The sequence below is a fragment of the Eutrema salsugineum genome, unplaced genomic scaffold, assembly GCF_000478725.1.
Source record: "Eutrema salsugineum unplaced genomic scaffold, Eutsalg1_0 scaffold_10, whole genome shotgun sequence".
Classification (NCBI taxonomy): domain Eukaryota; kingdom Viridiplantae; phylum Streptophyta; class Magnoliopsida; order Brassicales; family Brassicaceae; genus Eutrema; species Eutrema salsugineum.
Genome location: NW_006256908.1, coordinates 5208843 through 5227814, shown reverse-complemented (window position 1 = coordinate 5227814; position 18972 = coordinate 5208843). Strand labels below are relative to the sequence as shown.

Here is an 18972-nt window from a genome sequence, read left to right as displayed (position 1 = left end):
CAAGAGGAGGAGGAGAAAGGACCAAGAGATGGATGAAGTCAAAGACCAAGAGGAGGAGAATACGAAAGAGCAAGAGGAGGAGGAAGAAAAGGAACAAGAGGACGGGGAAGAATCAGACCACGAGGAGGAGATAGAAAAGGACCAAGAGGAGGAGAAATAAAAGGAACAAGAGGAGGAGGAAGGTGAGGAACGTGAGGAGGAGGAAAATGAGGAACAAGAGGAGGAAGAGGAAGGTGAGGAACATGAGGAGGCAAAAGACGATGATGAACAGGAGGCAGAAGACGATGATGAACAGGAGGCGAAAGAAGATGTAGACTATCGAAGCGAAGCTATACCACCAGAGAAGTTGTGCTTTGAACCTGGTATGTTTAATATCAACATCAAGCTGTCAGGAAGATGCTATATTGAGAAGTTTGTGAAAACGTTAGAAAATGTGCTAGATGATAGAGAGTTGAAATGGTTCAAAACGCACCCTCACTTCAAGCACTTCTTCCACATGTACTTGGAAGAAAATCATAAATCTCAGGGGATGTGGATGCTTATGCTGCGTATGGTGCCATCAAGCAAAATGAAGGAATGCTGGTTTGTAGTAAATGGGGTGCCCATCCGGTATTCTTTGAGAGAGTTGGGTCTTATTTCTGGATTGTTGAAGCTACCCTAAGAACTACAAAATTTTAGGTGGTGACAGTAGTTTAGGTGGTGACAGTAGTAAGTTTGTTGCAAAGTATTTTGGTGAAGGGAAGAAGAAAGTAACACTGAAGGATGTAGATGAGAAGATGGAGTCAATGAAATCCAGAAAAGTGAGAGGTAGGATGAATATTGCTGTCTTTTACTTCTTAGCCAACATAATTGTTGGGAAGACGAAGACAGATAATACAGCTGCAGGTGTAGAGCCTTTCTTTTTGAGAGCGGCTAGTGATTTAGATTTGTGTGAAACATTTCTGTGGGGATGATTTGCATTTGATCAGATTATGAAGGACATTCACAATATAGTGAAGAATTTAAATGGGAATGTGCCTGAAGATGCGAACAAAGTGTTTCCTAGTTTCATCATTTCTATGGAGGTAAATAAGAATAAATGTCATAATGTGTTGTCTGATTTGTCGTATGTATGTTCCTTTTAATAATTCATGTTGTGTAATGCGTAGCTACTAGCTTATGAGGCAATTCCAGCCCTTGGTAGACATTTTAGAGAAGCTGTTGTAGAAGCCGAGGATAGCTGTCCAAGGATGTGCAAGAGCAGGTTCAAGAAAGGAGATTTGAAAGGTTTCGCACTTTCGGAAATAAATTCTCAACTTGGTGCAACAAAGGTTAGAACTCAAATCTTAGCAAATAATTGAGTATATTCTCCATTGCTAGGATCAACCTGAATGGTTTTTTTCGTTATAAAAGGATATTTATAGTGTGTTGGCTCCATCGAATGATGAGAAGCAACTGCTGGCTCTCATCATGGACGATGAGGATATAGACCAAGATGTATCGGATTATGTTGTTGATGATTGGAAATCAATTTTGCTGGAGGAGAAAAGTGAGATATTTTTTCAAGAAATGTTCAAAAAAGATGTCAATAGCCGAAAGAACAAAGGGAAAAAAACATCGGGTCCTAAAACACCAGCTCGTAAAACCGCATCAGCTCATAAAACCGCATCGACTCCTACAACTACAATTGATGTTGAGAAACTGATGGCAGGCTTAGAGGGCTTGACAAAAACAGTGGAATATGGGTTTAAGGAAATGAGAAATAAGTTAGCTGATCATGACAAAAGAATCAAAAAGATGGAGCTGTTTGTGGGTGAAGAGAAGAACAGAAATCAAGATGACGAAGAGAATCGTCTTAACTTCTTTGATGCAGATTACCATGGAGGTGGTGAGGAGGCAAATGATGGCGCTGGTTGTTCTGGGAAGAAGCAAACAGAAGGAGAGAATGTGGAGAAGGATAACGAAGAGAAAGTGGAAGGAGCTGATGTGGAGAGGGATAGAGAAGAGAACGAGGAAATCAACGGAGAAGGGCCAACCCGTGTAACCAGAAGGATTAGTGGACGAACAAGTAAAAAATCTTAATACAAAAAAAACCCTTTTACAGAAGGTAAAAGAGGGAAGAAAAGGTCAGCGAATGATGAAAAGAAGAAGGGAGCTCCCAAGGGAAAGAAACAAAAGACTTAGAGTTTAGGGGCTGGTTTTCAAGATAAGTGACAGCGGTTGGGTACCTCCTTTTAAATTCATCATACTTTTGCAGGAACTCAGCTTCTGTGTACACCCTTGCGCACTCTCTGAATTTTTCAGCTGCATCCTCTTTGTTCACATAATAAACATGAGATTTCACATTTTGCGACATATGATATATACAAAAGTCATGTTGAGCCTTTGGGTACACTTCGCCAACCGCTTTAACTAAACTTTGATTACGATCAGTTACAAAAATCAACTCACCATTATCTGAAAAAATAGTTTTCAACCTTTCGAAAAACCAGTTCGAACTTGCATCTTTTTCACCATCAATAACACCAAATGCAAGAGGGTAATGGTGATGATTAGGGTCTTGAGCTGTTGCAATAACTAAAACACCATTATAGCCAGCCTTCAGAAATGTTGCTTCTACAATAATAACTTTCCTCATTCCTTCAAACCCTTCCACGCAAGGTCCAAGTGCGACAAAAAGGTACTTGAACCTCTCTTCACCGTCTAAACACAATTTCGTTTTTCTTCCAGGATTAGCTTGCTCCAGCACGTATAAGTAAGAAGGCAGCAACAAGAAACTCTCCTCTGGATCCCCAATCACTTCATTACGAGCTATATTTCTCCCTCTCCATGCAGTAGCATAAGACACTGACACACCGACCTCTGTTTGAAACAAAGTCATAATTTCAGCTGGTGTTGTGGTCTACAACTGGCTTGCACACTTTTCATTCACCAAAGATGCAACCAACCTTTTTGTGCCTCTTGTGCTAGCGTAGCCACTACGTGACACCCGTGAGCATGTATGCATTTTATTATATCTGGTAACTTTGAAACATCCTGATTTTACACATTTCACTACTCGAATATGCCAAGCACAACCTTCTTTTTCAGCAGCACATTTCACAACCCACCGCTTCTTATCCGAGTTCTTAAGTGAGATCCCAAAACATTTACTAAGTGAAGCTCTCCGAACTAAATCTATCACAGATTTATTGGATTCAAACTCTTGTCTTAACTCCAGACCTGTCCCATCTTCCCATGCTTCTATTGACTGACTTCCTTGAGAAGGACGTGGGAACTCCTCAATTTCAACTATCGCACCCCTATCTACCCCACCATCAAAACTGTTATCCATCCCGTCATCAGAACTATTCCCTCCATCATCCTCAGAACTATTTTCCCCATCGTCATCAGAATTATTCTCCCTACCATCATCGCCATTGTTCTCTCCACCGTCATCACCATTGTTATCCACATGATGCATTATCAGAGCACGTGACGTATTATCATTTCCAACTATGATATCCTCAGTCGCCTCTTCTTGTAAAGCTTTATCTCCCTCATTTCTAACGTGTGCAATAATGGCACTACCATCACCTCCATAATTCACACCAAATGAAATATATCCACATCCCCACGGATTTTCTATGACTTCCACCTGCAGACCATTTCTACAGCCACGATCATCCACAACGGACAGATATCCATAAATATCGTCATCGCAATCCACATAAACAGGAAGACTATCATTCACTAGCACCGGAAGAAAACTCAATTTAAGTTTCGTTGTGTTTTCATCTACCCCAATCTTCTTGCATATCTTTTCTACTAACAATTTATATGCTATCTCTTCTATAGATGTTGCTCTGAATGTTATCAAGTACATGCAATGCTCTTTTGCTTTCCATCGGTAGTCATCATCGGTATATCCTCCAGTAGTAAAATTAATGATTATGGAACACTTGGTCATTGAATCCTGCAAAAAAAAAATTATAAAATGATTCAGTAATACCTAGTTGTACCAGTTATACTACTAGTATAACCCAGTTGTACCAGTTATTCCATTACAGTAATTCCAGTATTCTCAGTAATCTTAAAAAACGGCACAATTGGGAAAACTGGTATTACTAATCGGCCAAGACAAAATTACAACAAATTTGAAAACGAAACAAATGGAAAAAACTGGTATTACTAATCGGCCAAAACATATTTAGAACAAATTTGAAAACCGTCCAACTGGAAAAACTAGTATTACTAATCGGCCAAACTGAAGTCCTAATGAAATTTTGAAAAACGGTACAACTGGGAAAACTGGTATTACTAATCGGCACTACTACTAGTCTCAGTCACAGTATTTCCCAGTTGTACCAGTTATTCCATTACAGTAATTCTAGTTTTCTCAGTATTACCCAGTTGTTACAGTTATTCCATCAATTTTAGTAATACCTAGTTTTAACAGTAATACCAAATCTGAAGTGGATGTTCATATTTACCGATCCAACGATCAAACCAAATCCTGAGAAAATTCAGTCTGTTTCGATATAATGCAATTCAACCAAACTTATATCCTAATCGACCCAGATAGTGGAGATGAATACAAGTTCAATAACAATCAACAGACGCTTCAATAATTCATCCAAAAATCAAAACCTCCAGTTGTTCTTCCCAAAAACAAAAATTACCAAATACAACTTGCATTCAAAGGATCTGTGTACATTTTCTTCAACTAATAACATACCTGACAATAAAGAATACTTAGTTTCAATAATTGTTAGCGGAATCAGCTTCATGCAATGGAGAGGGAATGGATGGAGGAGGTGTCGGGGAAGAAGAAGCTCAGCTGCGGGTTTTTTGTTTCTCGTTTTTTTTTTCTTTTTCTTATTTATTTACAATATTTAGAAAACACCAAAAACAATATAATATAAAATTGAATTCATTAAGGGTATATTCGACAATTCCAACAAATGAGAGTATTTGGAATTTTTAGGAGTATATCAGAATGATTTTTAAACCCTATAAGCACTCTAACACAGCGTCTCATTTTTGTTCATAGTCTTCTTACTTACTAGACAAGTAATCTAACTCTTAGTATTATTTTCCTTCTTTTTCATAGTTCTTTTTTCACAAATGGAAGGAATGAAATACTAATGAGGAGCTGAATAAGACTGCATCAGTTTTGTCAGAAATTCTCAGCTTCTGCAACATAGGAGAGATTTGGTCTTGTATGCTTCAAACATTTGTTCCCCACTGCTGTTCCAGTCTATCTCCTCAGGCATTATTGCTGGTTCGGTTTAGCTATCGGTTTCCAACAGCTTGTGTGGTTGTGGCGGTTTGTGTAGGTTTTTTTTTTTTTTTTGAAAGAAAGTCTTGCTTTCGCTTTCCTGTGTTGCTATGGGCAATATCCTCTGACAAACCAGAAACGATTCTCCTTTTTATTCACTCTCTTAATCAATTCCGAATGGAAAAGGAAGATAGATCAGTTGAGAACCAAAATCAAGAATTCTAAGGTCAAATTCATTGCAGGGAGAATCATCCCAGCCATTGCGACTTCAACTGCCATGGGTACTGGGCTGGTCTGCCTCGAGCTCTACAAGGTTCTTGATGGAGGACACAAAGTGGAAGACTACAGAAACACGTTCGCCAACCTTGCGCTTCCACTCTTCTCCATGGCTGAACCAGTTCCGCCAAAGGTGGTGAAGCACAGAGACATGGCTTGAATTCGTGTTTCAGGACTGAATACCTTGTGGAGTCACCTTCTGATGGTGAACGTTTCCTAGTCAAATGGTACACTCTAGCTTGTTCAATTATACCAGTCTGAATTCATATGTTTTTTCAGAAAAAAAAAAAATAAATATTGCTGTGCATACGATTACGTGCAGGTACGCACATTGCTTCTACTCGTCGGTGTTAAATAGAATTGACTACAAAACAAAGAGGTTCATGGTGTTTAGAGAGGAGGAGACAACGGAGGGAAGTATCATGTGTTACACAGAAGATATTGGAGATATGTGCATTTTCCTTGCAAGCAACGAAGCTTTCTGCATCTCGGCTAGCTCCAGCCCCGGCCTAAACCCTAACACAATCTATTTTATGGGACGTGGCTTAGGTTTTTTCGATCTCGCTACAGGAGAAGCACATCATTATAAAACTCTTGATGGCGTTCTCAGCACCCATTACTGGCTACCTCCATTTTCTATATAGATCTTATCTACTACTGGTCCATTAATAAGTTTCTTTCCATGAATCGGTTTGGATTGCTAAACTCTAAAACATTGTTTTTGATGGAACTAGTAAACCCTATTTGAAATACTTAACGTCGGTGTTACGGATAGCTTTATTTTTTTTTTATATAAGATGTATATATTTTGGTATTCCAGTATTTCAATATATGCATATTTCTCATCTACAACTACAAGTTAATATTTGGCCAGCTAATGTTCTTAGAGGAAACCCGACTCTGCGTGAGGTGTTGCAGTGGCTGGAGGACAAAGGGCTTAGCGCGTACAACATCTCATGTGGAAGCTGTCTTCTGTTCAACAGTATGTTCCCGAGGCACAAGGAGAGGATGGACAAGAAAGTGGTTGATCTCACTCGGGATATCGCCAAAGTCGAGTTGCCGCCTTATCGTCGCCATCTTGATGTGGTGGTGGCTTGTGAGGATGAAGATGACAATGACGTTGATATTCCTCTCGTCTCAATCTATTTCAGGTGAGAATTTATCAAACAATAATAAAAGAAAAAAAAACAGAGAAGAAGAAGCTGAAACTCTTTGTGAGAGCGAATTTGTGTGTTTGTTTTTGTGTCTCTTTTATCTGCATCTGCCTTTTGAAGACCGTTTTTCTTCGGATGCTTCTGGCTGATGAAATGATTTTCACTTCGAGATAGAGACCCAATTCTATTTGATCATCTCTCGTTCTATTTCTTTCAAGTGGTTTTTTACTATGTTCAATTCCTGGCGTGGTTTAATACATAAGTGTTTCCTCAGAATAACCACAAACGATCACCCTCTTATTCTCTCTCTGTATCAATTATGTAAAAAACGAATAAAAAAAAAAAAAACAGAACAACCTTATATAAAGAAAAAAACACAAGTTATATGAAGGAGAGTTCATGGATCAGACCATAACAGTTAGAGGTTTCGTTACGCAACAATTCCCAGTTAAAACATTATCACACCACTCAACGCTACCCCAAATCTCTCCTTGGTGTCTTTCTAGCGAAACCTCCGCACACCAAACCTCAATTTGTTTAGTTCGGAAAATTTTTTTAGGAAAAAACAAAGCCAGTTTCTCACCGCAACACACAATATCTGAATACCACGAATCTGTCGTCTCAGACAACAACTCTTCCAAACCTTTCACCACACTCCAACACTTTTGCTTTGGATAGGGCATGTTTATCGCTAAAACCCTTAATGAGTTCTTATTGAATATTTTATTAATAAATTTAACTTGAAAACCTTGCTTAAAAACTTTGCTTAAAAACAGGTTTATTGCAGGGTTCTTAAAAACAATATCCATTTTGTCACTGATACACCATCAACGAGAGTGTGCTCCACTTTTATCACTGATACACCATCCTTTTCCACAGGGAGTTCTGCCATTGTAATATCGGTCACTGAAACCAGACCTTCTTCCCTGCTCCAAACAATCTCCACATTTTCTAGCTGCCTCTGTATTGATACCTGATAATGAAAAAAGAAAACACAGTTCGAAGCTAAACATATTATTCAGAAGACAAAGAAGCAAAAATCTTGTCAGCTTTTACTCTAATGTCTCATGACAAACATTAATGCAAGAAAGAGAGAGAGAGCTACCGTGTAACATTGCTTATGAATTTGAATTCTGCAGAGGAAGAGAAACGTTGCAAGCCTTAATCGCATCAACATAATCAGCAAAGTCAATTGAAGTCTCTCCCACCAGACCAGACTTTGCAGATCCCTGCAAAAAAGCTAAGAAACTTCACCGTCTCCTACACTGGAGATTCCGACCGGCAATGTCCGTGGAGAACCATCGTTTTCTCTGTCTTTCTCGTCGACTTCTCAACATCTTTGGGAACAAGAGAGGTCAACGTGGCTGAAAGGAGATTTGAAGACGAGAGGAGAAGTGTTTGCTCGGAGAAGAGTTTGATCGCAGAAGGATTTGGTGAAGTGTTTGATCCCAGAAGAAGAAGATCGGACGAAGGCGCCGAAAGATTTTGGCCGATGAAGAATAAAATTTTCTCCCCAAAACCATCAACCCATTCACAACATGACACGTTGCAATAAGAGTCGACTCCTTATAAATCTTAAACAGAGATCGTTTCTTCTAATTAAACCCATTTTCTATTTAATTTTGGCCCAAATCATCATAAGGAACCCATGAAGATACCTGCAATAAACATGGCTAGCTCTTACCTCGTTCTCGTACGTATCGTGGTAGTACAATATGTCATTAACTACACATGCATACTTCCACTTCTTAGAATTCAACATCTCGTCCCTTTCCCATTTACTCTTCTTTGGGTCGTAAATAAAGCTGTTCTTATCATTCCTCATGTATAGCTTATCAGCCATCACTACACAACCATACGACCACATGCTCCACATGGAACGTAGCTCAATGTCTATCTTTGTAATCTCAGGCTCCCACCTTTGTGTTTCTGTATTGAACACAATCACCATCTTCTTCGAAGAAGTATCCAAATGTCCTATTATGTAGATTCTCCCGTCGATGATGCCAGCGATTGTATAATACATGAGCACAGGCATTCTGGGGAGGGGTTGTGCCGTGTGAGATCTGCAGTCGATGCTTACCGAACTCGATGTCTGAAACCACCAAACCCATATATCCTCGATCCCACCGTGACAAAGCTTACACCGCGAGGAATATCGGGAACTGAAGAGATAAGGATCAAGCAACGGTTGCCATTGATTTTCCGGCGGAGAATATACAAATGGTAATCCTTGGTTTCGTTGTTATAGAGGACAGCACAGAGACAGTGTTCGATGCAGCCTAACAACGATCGTCTCGCATATAGTTCAGGGGATACAACGAGTGCTCGGAAGTGCTTTGAAACGAGGGAGAGTGTTGGATACTCACATCTAGGTACACGCGCTAAGACGTCAATGATAACATCTTCGGGAAGTGACGTAATCAGGGACAACAATGGCGTCGTCTTTGCACTAATTTTATAAGACGTGTAGATTTTGCTGAGGAAAGTGCTAAACCCTAATAGTAGGCTCAAATATCCGATCACCGAGACAGAGAGCAAATCCCTAATTCCCATAAGATCCCTCCAAATTTAGAACATGCATGCAAGAGTTGTTCAGGATGATGCCAAGGCACGACCGGTCTAAGAGAAGATTGAAGAAGAAGTTTGGTTTGGTGACGACGAGAGGAAATTGAGCTTGAGAGATAATATAGAACGAGAAGACGACATTTCCTTTGTTTTATTTCTTTATTTTTAATAAATAGACTTTACCTTTTTTCCTTTTCTTTTTTCTGATCGAGTTGAAAAAAAAACAGGCAAGTATGGATGCATATCTCAAAGTGTTGGATGTGACAAATATTTAGGATTTCTTGAAGATTTCTCCAAATTTTAAAACAGAAATGTTCTTGTATATAGTGGATGAAATTCGCGAGAGAACAAAAGGTTGGCACACTAATTAAACTGTAGCTAATTTTTTAACGAGCCAAAAGGAATATACGTGATTTCACCCTAAGTTTTACAATCAAAGTCTGCAAATAAGCGATTTGGTTTCTTTATTTCAAGATGATCCCAAAATTTGTTGCTGCTGTATTCACCAAGGCTCTTGATAGGGTTCCATTTAAATCGTGTTTTGTATCTTCATACTCCTATATTTAATGGTTTTATATCGGAGAAATAAAATCACAGAAAACGAATTCTTACATGAAACGAATATAGAACAAAGTGAAAAAGAGAACCAAATCAAGATTTCTAGGGTCAAGTCTATAGAACTCTTAACTATTATTTTTTCCTCAAATCAACTATTTTCATTTACATAAACAAAATCAGAAAATGTGCTTTAGGATAACCAAAAAAAAAACAAAAAAAAAGTTATATGGAGGAGAGTTCTTGCATCAAACCATAACAGCTAGAGTTTTCGTTAGTTAATAGTTCCGTGTTAAAACATGATCAAACCACTCAACTTTACCCCAAATCTCTCCTCCTTGACGTCTTTCCAGCGAAATCTCCGCACACCAAGTCTCTGTTGTTCTTTCTTCTGCTTTTGGAAAAAACAACAAAGCCAGTCTCCCACCATAACTCACAGTCTCTAACCACCACCATGAATTTTCCGTATTAGGCAAAGATTCTTCCAAACCTTTCACCACTCTCCAACACTTTTGCTTTGGATCATACGCTCTTATCTTTTTCTTGTCAATATCGGGGTAGTACAATACATCATCAATGACACATGCATTGTCCCACTCCTTTAGATTCAGCACGTCGTCTGTTTCCCATTTTTTCTTGTTTGGCTCGTAAACAAAGCTGTTATCATTATCCCTCATGTACAGCTTATCAGCCATCACCACCACACAACGAAGCCACGAGTGACCTAGCTCAATGTCTGGCTTTATGACCCCATGCTCCCACATTTGTGTTTCTGTATTGAACACCACAATCACCTTCTTCTTCCTCTGGCAATATCCAAAAACGTAGATTCTCCCGTCAATGATGTCAGCGAATGTACTAGTCATGTCAACAGGGATGTTTGGGAGAGGGTGTACCGTGTGAGATTGACAGTCGATGCGTAAGGCATTTGATGCATTGTTAAGTCTGTTACTCTCACCAAACACATATATCTTCGAACCCACTGTGACAAAGCGTCCACGCCAAGTCATACCGGGAAGCGTCCGGATAAGGACCAAGCGGCGACTGCCATTGGCTTTCTGGTGGAGAATATACCATCGGTTATTATTGGTTTCTTTGTTATAGAGGATAACATAGAGACATTGTTCTGTGCGGCCCAACAAGGATCGTCTCGCGTATAGCTCAGGAGATGCAACGATTGATCGGAAGTGCTTACAAACGAAGGTAAGAGTTGTTGGATAGTCGCATCTCGGTACACGCGCTAAGATGTCAATGATAACATCTTCGGGAAGTGACGTTATGAGAGACGATGGTCCATACGATTGCTTCTTCTTTGCCATAATTTTAAAAGACGTGTGTAGATTTTGATGACGGAAGCGCAAAACCCTAATTGTAAGCTCAAATCAACAATCGCCGAGAGAAGGAGAGAGGTAGCAAATACCCTAATAACGCGACCTTTTTTTTTTCTTTACCTTTTTTCTTTTCTTTTTCTTATCGAATTTCTTTTTCCCTTTTTATCTCTAGGGAAATTATATTTTGTAATTAATTTCTCTATTTACTAATAAAAAAAAAAACAGGCAAGTATGGAGAGCGTTGGATGTGACAAATCTTTAAGATTTCTTGAAGAATTCTCCAAATTTTAAAACAGAATAGTTGTTGTGTATAGGGTTAAAATTCGCGAGAGATGAATTCTCCAAATTGGCACATATATTTTATACCATCTTTGTAAGAAAAACTCTTTAAAAACAAAAGAAGATTAGTGTGCGCAAATAACTTACTAAAAACATCATTTTCTAGTTTTTCTAGTCATCAAATATATCGAAAACAATTCCATGCTTCTTATTCATTTATGATACTAAAACTGAAACGCAAACTCCCATAATGGAAGACTTTCGATGTATCAATTTTTTTCTTTCATGTTATGCGTAACTCCCTATTCATAAGTACAAAGAAAAAATGATTCGTATCTAAATAACTTCCTAACAAAAATTGCCAAGTGAAGGTACTAAAGAAACAGCTTAATTCCTTATTCATAAAGAAAGGTATTTACTCCGTTCGGTTTCAAAAGTCGAACAAAATTCTACATCGATCTACTAGTTGCTCATATCAATCATATCTTAATACCAGACTTGAAAATACAGTGGCAAGTCCAAGTGGCAGTACAATGAAATAGTATAACATCCCAATTTATGTATGCCACAGATGATTTGCCAACTCGAACCAACCGCAACACGCAAACACCTAATCTAGAGTCAAATCACTTAACACACAACTGTTGATTACTTGATCCGGTTTGTGATAAACAGAATTGTGTGACGTACCGGAAGAACCGGTTGGACACTGACACACTGTAAAGGCTTAGAGAATTGAGAGATCATTGACTGCTTTTATGACAGATTCACTAGAAGAAAAAATCCAGCCGATTCGATCAATAAGGAAATATGTAAGAGTCATCCAAATCATCAAATAACACTTTCTTATCTTTCCCTCCACGCTCCTGACGAGGATCATTTTTTCGTTTTTGTTGACAGAATGATAGTCTTCTTACTTGTTAGACAAGTATAAGTATTTTCTCCTTCCTTTTCCTTTTCTTTTGCACATATAGAAAGAACGAAATACCTATGAGAAGCTGATTAATAATATATTGTATCAGTATTGTAAGACATTTTCAGTATACTGTAGTTCTCTTAAAGGTTAGTGTAGTTCCTTTTTATTTGATGGATCAGAAAGTTCTGTTTTTGCTTTTTGTGTGATTATCCCTAATGTCCTCAGACAAACAAGAAACGACTCTATTTTTAATTACTTTTTCGTTCAAAATGAACTAAATAATTTTTCCTCAACTTTAGTCAGCTATTTTCATTGAGGTAAAAAGAAATCAGCAAAAAGAGATTTTAGGATAATGAAAAAACAAAATAGAAGTTATATTAAGGAGGAAAGAGTTCATGCATCAAACCATTACAGCTACGAGGAGTAAAAACTTGATCACACCACTGAATTTGACCCCAAATCTTTAGTCCTTGACGTCCTTCCAGCGAAATCTCCGCACACCAAATCTCATATGTTTTTTCTTCAACTTTATTGAAAAACAAAACCAGTTTTCCACCGTATCTCACAGTCTTTGAAAGTAATGAATCTGACGTCTCAGACAACTTGTGACATCCCGACCCGCCCTCTCTTTAGGAACCAGGCGCGGACCGGCGATATCAAACTCCCCCAACCGCCCCTCCCAGTGAACCCAACGCCCTCTCTAGGCACGTGGACCCACCACTGTCCGACAGTCGGGAGTCGTTAGTCTGGAAGGCTCGTAAGACTTGTCTACTGTCCCTGCAATCACCATATGATCTTTCCCCGTGCTTTGTCCTCACTCGCACGGTACCGCAGAGTACTTCTCGGTAGGTCACCCATCCTGAGACTACTCTAGCATCAGCACGCTTAACTTTGGAGTTCTCTCAGCACACTTGACCGGAAAAGATAAGTGCACTTTGTTGACATAGGTAGCCAAATCAATTCTTATAAGCCTTTCCGACTACCTGGAAATCGGGATGTTACAATTCTCCCCGACTTCCAAGGAATTCGTCCCCGAATTCTCCCTTTACCTCCACAGTGCTTGTACCAGGATCGTTCACCCTGTTACGGTGTGAGGCCACATGACGACTCCACACACGAGGTTGGGTGTCGGCTCTGATACCACTTGTGACATCCCGACCCGCCCTCCTTTTAGGAACCAGGCGCGGACCGGCGATATCAATCCTAACTCCCCCCAACCGCTCCTCCCAGTGAGCCCAACGCCTTCTCTAGGCACGTGGGCCCACCACTGTCCGACGGTCGGGAGTCGTTAGTCCGGAAGGTTCGTAAGACTTGTCTACTGTCCCTGCAATCACCACATGATCTTTCCCCGTGCTTTGTCCTCACTCGCACGGTACCGCAGAGTACTTCCCGGTAGGTCACCCATCCTGAGACTACTCCAGCATCAGCACGCTTAACTTTGGAGTTCTCTCAGCACACTTGACCGGAAAAGATAAGTGCACTTTGTTGACATAGGTAGCCAAATCAATTCTTATAAGCCTTTCCGACTACCCGGAAATCGGGATGTTACACAACAACTCTTCCAAACCTTTCACCACACTCCAACACTTTTGCTTTGGATCATAAGCTCTTATCTCGTTCTCGTGCCAATCGTGGTAGTACAATACGTCATCAACTACACACGCATACTTCCACTTCTTAGAATTCAACATCTCGTCCCTTTCCCATTTGCTCTTCTTTGGGTCGTAAACAAAGCTGTAATCATAATCCCTCGTGTATATCTTGTCAGCCATCACCACAGAACGAGACCGAATGTAACCTAGCTCAATCTCTAGGTTTATTAACTCAGACTCCCAGATTTGTGTTTCTGTATTGAACACCAACATCATCTTCTTCCATTCATAATTTCCAACTACGCAGATTCTCCCGTCGATGATGTTAGCGATTGTATCAGACATGGCCACAAGCATGCTGGGGAGAGTTTGCACCGTGTGCGATCTGCAGTCGATGCTTAACGCAATATCCTTTGAGTTAAACCCACCAAACACATGTATCCTCGAACCCACAGCGACAAAGCTTCCACCGTAAGGCATAACGGGAAGCAAAGGGATAAAGACCAAGCGGCGATTGCTGTTGGCTTTCCGGCGGAGAATATACCATTGGCCTTCACCAATTTCGTTGTTATAGAGGACAACATATAGACAGTGTTCGGTGCAACCCAACAAGGATCGTCTTGCGTATAGCTCACGGGATGCAACGAGTGATCGGAAGTGTTTTGAAACAAGGGAGAGTGTTGGATAGTCGCATCTAGGTATACGCCCTAAGATGTCAATGATGACGTCTTCGGGAAGTAACGTAATCAGAGACAACGATTGCTTCGTCTTTGCCCTAATTTTTAAAGACATGTGTGTAGATTTTGGCGAGAGGAATGCAAAACCCTAATTGTACGCCCAAATCAACAATTACCGAGAGAAAGAGAGCAAATATCTCAAGATAAGAGCTAGAGAGATATAGGTGTTGATTGGTTCACCCGCTATGAATCGCAAACGCTGCGTTTGCGGGTAATAGCGGTTAGTGACGTTTTATCACAATCATAGAAATCGCTACAAACCGCTCCGTATCGTTTTTTATACCGCTGAAATCCAAAAGTTGCTTCCTGCTAGCATTTGCGGTTGCAGGCGGTAGCGGTTGAATAAATAAATAAATAAAAAAAAATCACACTAGAAAAAAATAGAAGATCACGTTAAAAACAATTATAAAACCCTAACCCTACTAATTTTCTCCTATATATATAAACTCTAACCTCTCACTTTTTCTATCAAGTTCTAGTCTCTAATCATGGCTTTCATATCAGTTGAAGAAAAGTAAGATACAAACATAAGTGTCATAATACTTTGGTTTAATTCATTTATATTAATTGTTCTGTTTCCACTCTTAAAGTAAGAAATTATAAATATGTATTTTATTAATTACAAAATTAGTTTGTTATAATTCTTTTTTTTTGTTCGTCAGAAAGTTACATGATCAAACGAGATGACATGTGCGTTACTTCAACAGATCATAATTAAAAACAAACTAAATATCAATATTCTAGATTTTTGAGTGCACTTTAGAAAGAATGTATTTTGAAGAATACTAATAAGCAATTTGGAGTTGATTTGAGTTAGGGTCGAACAAAAAAATTAATTATATCAATTGAAGAAATTTTACATCATGCATAAGACAAATCTAAAAGATTCACATATTGGAGCAAACTTTTTCCAGTCTATTACATTAATAGATATATTTTTGGATGATATTCCCAATAATTAAAATAAAATTTATTATTATAATAATTATTTAGTATTTATTTATAATTTTTAGTTTTTAAAATAATTATTTAGTATTTATTTATAATTTTTATTGATTATTTTGAACTAATAATTTTGATATTAATCATAATATATAGTTTTCTGTTTTTATAATGTTTATTTTGGTAATTTTATGTTTAACCGCTAAAACAATCGCTGGATTGCCAATCAAAAATGTCCCGCAAACGGATCCGCTTTAAAAAGTTTAACCAGTCATGCAAACCGCTGAATAATGCTCAAAACCGCAATCGTCCGTTTCCGCAAACTCCCGCACTCGTAACTGCAACCGCTGCGTTTAAACTAGTCAAGCCCATAGAATGCGAAGACGACATTTTTTGTTTTTTTTTGGGTTAAAAACGCAAACTTTTTCCCTTTCTGTTCGAGTTCATTTTTCTTTTTATCTTGGAAATTTTATTTTGTAACTAGGTGAAAGTCCGTGCTACGCGCGGATTGTTTTTTATTTTTGTGTTAACCAAGTTTTTTAATCTGTAACTATTTTTTTATTTAGGTTGAAAGTAACCCTTGTTTAGAGGAAGGTACGATGCAATTTTGTGGTTTAGAAACAGAATTAACTAATTATAATTGTTTATATTTTATTTGAATTTTTTTTTTCAAAGTACATTTTATTGGAATAAGTAGGACCATTGCAAATTTATTTAGCACCGGTATTATAATTTTTTCTGTGTTTATTTAATTTTTTTAAATCTGTATTTTTAATAACCGATTATGTTTCTACCATTTTAGTTCTTTGGTGTTTCCATTAAAATATTACTCCTATTCAAAGTAGTAAAATAAACTAACAAACGTGCATTTTAATGTGGACATGTCTAAAGTATATTTGCTGTTATTTCATATTTGGGTTCGTTATTTTTGTCCTTTAATAACGTCAATGATTAATTTATAGTCAATTGAAGTTTATAAACACTGTTCTGTTTTTTTTTTTGGCTCAGCCTTACGTATCAAATTTATCAAAATATTCATTTTTTTTTGGCTCAGCCTTACGTATCAAATTTATCAAAATATTCATTACTGTTACTTTTTCTTAATCCACTTACACTTGTTGTTGATTGAAAACTGGATACCAAATGTGTAGGTAGTTGTTTTTATTCTAAACCACAGCATAATTTCCTCAGTAATTTTGACTTTTTGAGTGATCGAACTCCATAATTTTTAAAGTGCAGAGATGCCGGTTGTGGTTGTCTTCCTTACGGATATTTTATATTCCTAACTATTTACATATTAACTACGCTTGATGGAAAGACATTTGCCAAGTAAACCATTTGGAAATTTGCCAAGATTTGCTGAATCATTGAAGGGAGAGAAGCCAATACAGTTGCAGCTAAGCTTAAAGACTTCAGGGATAGTGTGGTGAATAGTTTTTTCCACTTTATGAAAATGGAAGTAGTGCACCAGAAATTTGCCACGTAATCCTTGTATATTCCCCTCTCAAATGGGGCAAGGCGAGAGAGAACCTGCGTCATCAACAATGAGCAAGAAAACGAAGGAAACCAATCAGCTATGAGCAATTTACACCAAAGGGGATGAACAATTTCTTACTTCTACCAGATATTATTTTAATTTTTCATTCTCGAGCAATGATCAAACACGTATTTACCATTAGGAAATCGTCCAAAGAATGCAAATATGGCCACCAAACGATAACAAATGTCACTATAACTGCAACTCCAAGCTTTAGGACAGCAAGTATTGGGCTTTTTCCGTCTTAGGCATTTGCCCAGCAGATGGCTGAAAAAGGCAGGAGCAAAGTATGCACTCATCTGCAGCATTCGACAAGGTGAGACAGTATGAGCAAGATATTATAAACTCGAACAGGAATATGAACAAAGGGACGTATCAACAATCCTTTTAGATTAACAATCTATCTATGGCCATATTAACTACACTACTACCTAAACAAATTAAAGATTTTAACGTCTGCGATAGTAACCTGTATACATCACACATTTGTACTCAGATTAGCCAAGGAACTGAATCCATCAGTTTTCAGTCTATTAGATTAGTAAATATCAACAACCGCTTAAGATTAACAATGTTGTATGTCTAAAACATTTTACGGAAATGAAATGATGGATATTATCTATGGCCATGAACACTACACTACTACCTCAAAAAAATTACACATTTTGACATCAAGGTAGTAATTTGAAACCAGTTAGTTTTCAGTCTATGAGATTAGTATAAGCCATTACCTGTCACATTATCTACAAATAACAACATTGAAAACATAAGACTACAGAAAATGGAATCCCAAAAGTTGCCTGTTTATGGCTGAGAGCTAGACTGAACAAAACACAAGTGAGAATTTCGTTCTCATAGAGTACCGCAGCGATAACACCAACTGTATGTCCCAAGCTGATACAATTGTACTAAAACAATCCAAATCCTAATGAGAACAATCACTCAACCAGAGAATGTGGTAATAGAATCGTAATACAAACCTGGAAATGGCCGTGATCAATGAGGATTAAACACGGGTTTAAGAGAAAAATAGCAATATGCCATGCCACTTCACTCTTGGAGCTCCCAGTTCGAGTCTTATGGTACACTAACACGAAAGAGAAAGCAACCGGGAAGAATATGAGAGCATCAGACGATAAAACTGTCCATCTCATCAGGAATTTTCTGCACAAAAAGAAACCAAATTTGACTCCAATTAGCTATCCTAAACACACAACAATCAACAAACGAAGGAGAATTTCGAAACACATATCTAGATTCAACATTTGATCTATGTGAAGATCAGATCACAATAGGAGTTTGTGACGCTTACCCAAGATATGACTCGTGACCACAAGAGCTGAGAAGAGAAACGGACTCAGGATTGAACATTCGGAGGAAAATCCATGGATGTAACTCTGGTAAGCTGTCAATGGATGATAATCGGGTCCCCAGTAACTCAGATCGTTGTAAGTGCCGTTTCTCTACCAATCGATGCTCGGGAGATTTGTGGTTATCTCCATCCAATGTCTCCGAGCTTCAAAATCGCCAAATTTAGGTGGAGTTCCGGCGCCGGAGTATGGGTACATCGAAACAGCAGATCGGATCAGTAATGCGAAGAGGGAGATACAGAGGAAAGAAGTGGTGGTTCCTTTATGTGATAGCCACCACCAGGTAGCGATCGAAGCTCCTGATTGAATCGATACCGGAGCTGCGTTGTCATTGCCGGCAAATTTCACCGGAGTCTTCTTCGGCATATTTGATCCGATCGGTGGCCTTCGATCTAAACAGTTTTGGGGAGTCTCCGGAAGGAAGACGAAGAAAATGTTGATTTTCTAGAGAATGGAGATTTTTTTAGTTATTTAAG

General features: G+C 38.5%; 3 protein-coding genes and 2 pseudogenes across 3 annotated transcripts in view; 2 read left to right on the top strand and 3 right to left on the bottom strand.

Annotated features, from left to right (window-relative positions):
* The window catches only part of LOC112081552 (uncharacterized protein At3g43530-like), a 2553-nt gene extending 492 nt beyond the window's left edge, over nucleotides 1–2061 (top strand). Inside the window, exons 2-6 of the mRNA XM_024148314.1 lie at nucleotides 164–582; nucleotides 653–887; nucleotides 969–1064; nucleotides 1149–1310; nucleotides 1393–2061. Of these exons, the coding sequence (XP_024004082.1) occupies nucleotides 164–582; nucleotides 653–887; nucleotides 969–1064; nucleotides 1149–1310; nucleotides 1393–2061 (1581 nt within the window). The remainder of the gene's footprint in view (nucleotides 1–163; nucleotides 583–652; nucleotides 888–968; nucleotides 1065–1148; nucleotides 1311–1392) is intronic.
* A 2690-nt stretch (nucleotides 2062–4751) lies between these two features.
* LOC112081551 lies at nucleotides 4752–6873 on the top strand (annotated as a pseudogene).
* A 3197-nt stretch (nucleotides 6874–10070) lies between these two features.
* LOC18026899 (F-box/kelch-repeat protein At4g38940) lies at nucleotides 10071–11111 on the bottom strand. The gene has a single exon (XM_006410004.1). It carries the CDS (start codon nucleotides 11109–11111, stop codon nucleotides 10071–10073), a length of 1041 nt encoding a protein of 346 aa, XP_006410067.1.
* Nucleotides 11112–12695: 1584 nt separating this feature from the next.
* LOC18026898 (F-box/kelch-repeat protein At4g38940) lies at nucleotides 12696–14702 on the bottom strand. Its single transcript, XM_024148313.1, has 3 exons — nucleotides 13849–14702; nucleotides 12990–13095; nucleotides 12696–12887 (listed from the first exon to the last, which is right to left on the bottom strand). Exons 1-3 carry the CDS (start codon nucleotides 14700–14702, stop codon nucleotides 12696–12698), a joined length of 1152 nt encoding a protein of 383 aa, XP_024004081.1.
* A 2050-nt stretch (nucleotides 14703–16752) lies between these two features.
* LOC18026897 lies at nucleotides 16753–18906 on the bottom strand (annotated as a pseudogene).
* Between the last annotated feature and the right edge of the window lie 66 nt (nucleotides 18907–18972).

Bases quoted from the DNA above. Each gene is read 5' to 3' on its own strand.
- LOC18026899 (XM_006410004.1), bottom strand. From the start codon at position 11,111: ATGGCAAAGAAGAAGCAATCGTATGGACCATCGTCTCTCATAACGTCA.
- LOC18026898 (XM_024148313.1), bottom strand. From the start codon at position 14,702: ATGTCTTTAAAAATTAGGGCAAAGACGAAGCAATCGTTGTCTCTGATT. The intron at 13,096-13,848 runs GTAGTCGGAAAG...TGGTGATTGCAG, and splicing joins TGTAACATCCCGATTTCCGG to GGACAGTAGACAAGTCTTAC. The intron at 12,888-12,989 runs GTTGGGGGAGTT...TTACTTTCAAAG, and splicing joins TGGGTTCACTGGGAGGGGCG to ACTGTGAGATACGGTGGAAA.